At 36.0% G+C, this 5,525-nt stretch overlaps 1 protein-coding gene across 1 annotated transcript; it reads left to right on the forward strand.

Moving 5' to 3' along the window:
• Window positions 1-1,535: 1,535 nt before the first annotated feature.
• Window positions 1,536-5,277, forward strand: LOC104908340 (calnexin homolog). The gene is made up of 6 exons (XM_010697441.4): window positions 1,536-1,756; window positions 1,856-1,925; window positions 3,246-4,375; window positions 4,455-4,526; window positions 4,624-4,737; window positions 4,849-5,277. Exons 1-6 carry the CDS (start codon window positions 1,670-1,672, stop codon window positions 4,993-4,995), a joined length of 1,620 nt encoding a protein of 539 aa, XP_010695743.2. The 5' UTR covers window positions 1,536-1,669; the 3' UTR covers window positions 4,996-5,277.
• Window positions 5,278-5,525: the final 248 nt, after the last annotated feature.

Consider the following 5,525-nt stretch of genomic DNA (forward strand, 5'->3'; position numbering starts at 1 on the left):
CTTGTGTCGTGACACAAGTTTTTTTAAAACTGATTTGAGTGTGGTTTGCTCTGAAAAACCAATATTTGATTGGAGCACGGTTTTGCTCCGGAAAAACCAAAATACGATGAGTTCGAGAAGAAGAGACGTTCTCGTTGTAATGTTATATTTGCAGGTTCGAAAAGAATGACGTTATTCCTGTTTGATTGATGATTGATGGGTTCGAAAAAGATGAACGTTCTCATCCTTAAAAAAAACAATTTTTTTTGAAGGCGACATCACCAGATTCGTGCATCTCGACTTCAACAAAGAGCATAATTTCCAATCGCAACGTTCGTGTTACTGCCGTCACGATTGCGGGAGGGTGTTAGAGATATGAGATATCGGAAAATATATTTATGATATATTTTCCATAATGATATTATTAAGAGAATAATATACTTATGTTAAGATATTATTTACTTATCTTTTAGGAAGATTGTTTCTTATCTTATGTTACCTTAGGTTTTGTATAAATACTCTACTATTGATGAATAATATCAAGGCATACAATTAACCATCTACCCTAAATTTGTCAGAAGAGATTAAGAGATGAAAAGAAAATGAAAAAGGAAGAGTAGATGGAAGAAATTTATTAATTGTAGTATTGGACGAAGCATGACCCCAATAATGATGGATGGAAAACATTAAGTGGTGGTTATTTGAAATTTTTTGGGTGATATACGATGATAAACAAAAGTTAATATAAAATTGTTAATTTTATATAATAATATAAGTTGGTTATTGTTTAAAAAAATTCATAACATGAAGATAACACAATCTTATTCTAGCAAAAAACACCAAAGGCTATATTTTTATTTTTGTTCATTCTGAAATCATTCGAAATAAACAAAATGTATTCAAAAAATGAGAGTTTAAAAAAAGAGCAAATAAACAAAAATTAGTCTTAGATGTATTATGCACATAACACACTCAATCTTGTTTGGTTAGATGTTATAAATGGTGGTAATGGTAATGTATTATAGTGTAAACTTTTAAAAGATTTCCCATATTACCTCATGATAATGCTACTTGATTTCAAAACATTCATTTTATTCCTAAAATCTCATTACTATCCATTACCACTTGAGAATATGGTATTGAGTGGTAATGAAAATTTATAAAGGAAAACTCATATTCTGTAATAAAATTTCATTTCCCACATCATAAGAACTCCTTTACATATTTATAGTAAATTACATTATCATTAATACTATTTATAACTACTAACCAAACGGATCATCAGGTATATGATAAAATGAAACTCTTATCCTAGAATTCTAGATCCTTGGACAAAAACATTTCAGAAGAAAAAAAAAAACATAATTATTAGAAGTCCTGGTTAGAAAAGTAATTGAACCAAATCTCGGGTCAGAAAAACGGGTGTGAGAGAAAGTAGCGTAGGCAAAAATGACGTGGCGACATACCATTGGCGAAATTAACGTGGCGAGTATTATGATTGGTTGAAAGACCTCGTTACCAGTCTTATTAAAACAAATCTCACTCTCCTGTTTTTCCTTAGATGCGCTTCATTCGCAACTTCTCCCCATCAAACAAACCCAGACATTTCCATCACTCCATAACTTAGGTTTTCTTTTTTCACGATTCCCAAAGTTTTTCACTTTTCTTCTTCTGCTATATTTTTCCATTAATGGAGACTCGTAAAAGGTTTAAGAATCAATTAGTCTCATTTTTACTGGTAGCATGTTTTGCGATTCAGCTCTGTGCTACTGATCCAGTAAGTTTTTTTGTTTTTTGGTATAATTTATGTTAGCATTCAACAATTTTGGTTTAATTTCACCTTTTTTATTGATTATTTTTTTGAATTTGAGCTCAGATCTTTTACGAGTCTTTTGATGATTCGTTTGATGGACGATGGATCGTATCTGAGAAAGAAGAGTACAACGGTAAAATTTCTAATTATTTCACCTTCTTTTTTTTTTCAATTTCTGTCTTTTTTTTTTCTAGATCTTAATCATGGAGTTTGTGATTGTATTAGTAAAGTGATTAGTATGTTTCTGATATTGAATTATTGATTGTAGTTGATTTTAAATGTTCTATCTTGTTTTCCTGAGTTTGCATGTTTCTCCTCATTCTTAGATCTAGTTTTGCTAAACTTCTCTGCTAGTGCGAAGTATGTGAAACTATAATGTTTTTTGTAGATGCAATTTTTTGTGTAAATGGCATGAAAATGTGAATTTGAATTGAAGTAAACCTTCAACATTTAGTGCATTATTTGTTCTTGTTTCGAAATTGCATTGCGATAGTGCTTATAGAAAATAGTTTTCTTTGATTAAGAAATCATTGTAATTTGTATTAACAAACGGCTTAGGATTTAAAAGAAAGCTAGCTAATTGGACAACAAAAGAAATGTGCGGAATGTCCGCCAATATGTAGCAAATGTACGGTGGATTTGGAGAGAGGAATGTGGTTTATAGGAGTGTGATTCAATTATAAGATCAAAGTATGAATTACGTCGTAGGTTTACTACAAATCAACTACTGATACAGACACATGTAAAGAAGATTCTAGAATAAGTTAGAAAAGGAATTTTTGCGAAGAGATGCGCTGAAATTGATTGAATATAAGTGGTTGACTTTGTCCTTTGGCAGAAAGGTGGGCGAAATCATGTAGTACACCAAGTGTCTTCATATTATAATGTGTTCGACCAACTATGTAATATAAAATCAAGAATTTCTCTTCGCGTTTGTGGGATCAGCATGGCTCTGTCTTGGCTGAGATGTTGCATTGTCTTTCTAAGCATTCTTGATATGTCTTGGAAACTTAATATGCTTAGTACTTGCAGGTTTATTAAATTTGGGACTTCATGATTCGTTGCGCTGCTTAGCTAGGTATATAATGCTTGTTTGTGTAGGAGGTATTTGTTTTTGTGTGCTTCCACTCGGGGAACATAACATATATGGTGTCTGAGTTTTGTAGTCTGAGGCCTTTGGTTGCCATTTTTTTTATCTTGCTGTCACCCTCGTGTCTACTTTTCTGAATGTGGAATATATGTTGGAATCTATGTTAGTAAAGGACATTTGACTATGCTTATCTAGCTGAGGATTGCTATTTAGTAGCTTGTTGTATGGACAGCTTGTGCCACTCTTCATTTGATAGTCAGTGTTTGGTGGTTGGCTCTATGCGTGACCTTGATTCTTTTTCCCTTTGAACATTGTATGTCTGGTGCAACACCTAACTGTCTTATATGTGTTCCTTTTCATTAGGTGTTTGGAAGCATTCAAAAAGTGAGGGGCATGAAGACTACGGACTTCTAGTCAGTGAAAAGGCAAGAAAGTACGCTATTGTGAAAGAACTTGAGAAGCCTGTTGAATTGAAGGACGAAACTGTTGTTCTCCAATTCGAAACTCGCCTTCAGAATGGACTTGAATGTGGTGGTGCATACTTGAAGTATCTCCGTCCTCAGGAAGCTGGATGGGTGCCAAAGGAGTTCGATAATGAATCACCATATTCTATCATGTTTGGACCTGACAAATGTGGGTCCACAAACAAGGTTCACTTCATCCTGAAGCACAAGAACCCAAAGAGTGGAGAATTTGTTGAACATCACCTCAAGTTTCCTCCATCTGTTCCATCTGATAAGCTGTCTCATGTGTACACTGCTATCTTGACCCCTGACAATGAGGTGCGGATTCTTGTTGATGGGGAGGAGAAGAAGAAGGCTAACTTACTTTTGGGTGATGATTTTGAACCAGCTATCATCCCACCAAAGACCATCCCAGACCCAGATGATAAGAAGCCTGAGGACTGGGATGAGAGGGAAAAGATTCCCGACGCAACTGCAGTAAAACCTGATGATTGGGATGAGGATGCACCAATGGAGATTGAAGATGCTGAAGCTGAGAAACCCGAGGGATGGTTGGATGACGAGCCAGAGGAAATTGATGACCCTGAGGCAACAAAACCTGAAGACTGGGATGATGAAGAGGATGGTGAATGGGAGGCACCAAAGATTGAGAACCCCAAGTGTGAAGAAGCACCTGGTTGTGGTGAATGGAGGAGACCAATGAAGAGGAACCCTGCTTACAAAGGGAAATGGCATGCCCCACTTATCGACAATCCAAACTACAAGGGTATCTGGAAGCCACAAGAAATTCCTAACCCTAATTATTTTGAGCTTACAACTCCAAACTTTGAGCCAATTGCTGCCATTGGTATTGAAATATGGACCATGCAAGATGGCATTCTGTTTGACAACATTCTGATTGCTGGTGATGAAAAGACAGCTGAATCATATAGGAAGACTCAGTGGAAGCCAAAGTTTGACGCAGAGAAGGAGAAACAGAAGGCTGAGGAAGCAGCTGCACAGGCAGCAGACGGCATCTCAGGCATTCAGGTGAGAATTCTTCTTACATCCATATGACAGTTTTTGCTGATTCTGTAACTGAACCTTTATCGTCTCTTATTGCTTGCAGAAGAAGGTGTTCGATCTTTTGTACAAGGTTGCTGATGTCCCATTTTTGCAACCTTACCAGTCTAAGATTCATGTAAGTAGATGATTATATTATCTTGACAAAAAAAATTGCTGCTGGAATTCTAAGATCTGTGTTGAACGCGAACTGAGCGGTTTGTTTCCTTTGGCAGGAACTTATTGAGAAGGCAGAGACACAACCAAACATTACTATTGGTGCCCTGGTTGCCGTTGTAGTGGTCTTCCTCTCTATTTTCTGGAAGCTTCTTTTAGGCGGGAAGAAGCCGGTGAGTTTTACATTTCTCTACAAAATTGTTTTTGCAGTCATTAGGCACTCGTTTGTGATATCTCCCTTTGTTCATAGTGCTTACCTCGTCTTTTCGGGTACCTTTTTGCAGGCTGCTGCAGCCACCCCCGCAAGTCAACCTGCTGCCGCTCCTGTTGCAGAAGATTCAAGCGCCAAAGAAACCAGTGAAGAGAAGGAAGAAGAGAACGAAAAGGAAGAAACTGCTGCTCCTCGCCGAAGAACCAGGCGTGAGAACTAGAGAATTCGTAATGAATGTGTTATTGGTTTTTTTATAACATTGTGATCTTCGCAAGACTAAACTATACAGGAAGGGACAAACCGATGCTGGTTGCAAGAAGAATTTTTTTTTTGAGTATCATTGCTTTAGAGCGCAATTCAGTTGTAGGAATGTAAATGAGGATTTAACAGGATTATCCGGGTAGTAGTTTTTGGATGGATATGGAATTTTTGCACTCAAATGTATTTTGGTTTTATTATTGAATTCTAGCTTTTGGATGAATATGAAATTTTACTGGGTTAACTTGTGGCGTTTGATAAAACTTAATTAACATGTACTAACATATTCACGATTCTAACCTCCTGAAAAATGAGTGTGAGAAGTGAGAGTAGGGCAGTCCTCTTAGTGTTATTATGTTTTCTTTTGCAACGCTTTAATTTTTGCTCTATTAAGATACTGTGAGAGTTGTTGATTTATCTCAAAGTAAATTTACAAATACCAAATTTATATAATTTTCACTAATTATTGATAAAGTCAAATCTTTGCTACTG

This window comes from Beta vulgaris, chromosome 5, assembly GCF_026745355.1.
Source record: "Beta vulgaris subsp. vulgaris cultivar EL10 chromosome 5, EL10.2, whole genome shotgun sequence".
Lineage (NCBI taxonomy): Eukaryota > Viridiplantae > Streptophyta > Magnoliopsida > Caryophyllales > Amaranthaceae > Beta > Beta vulgaris.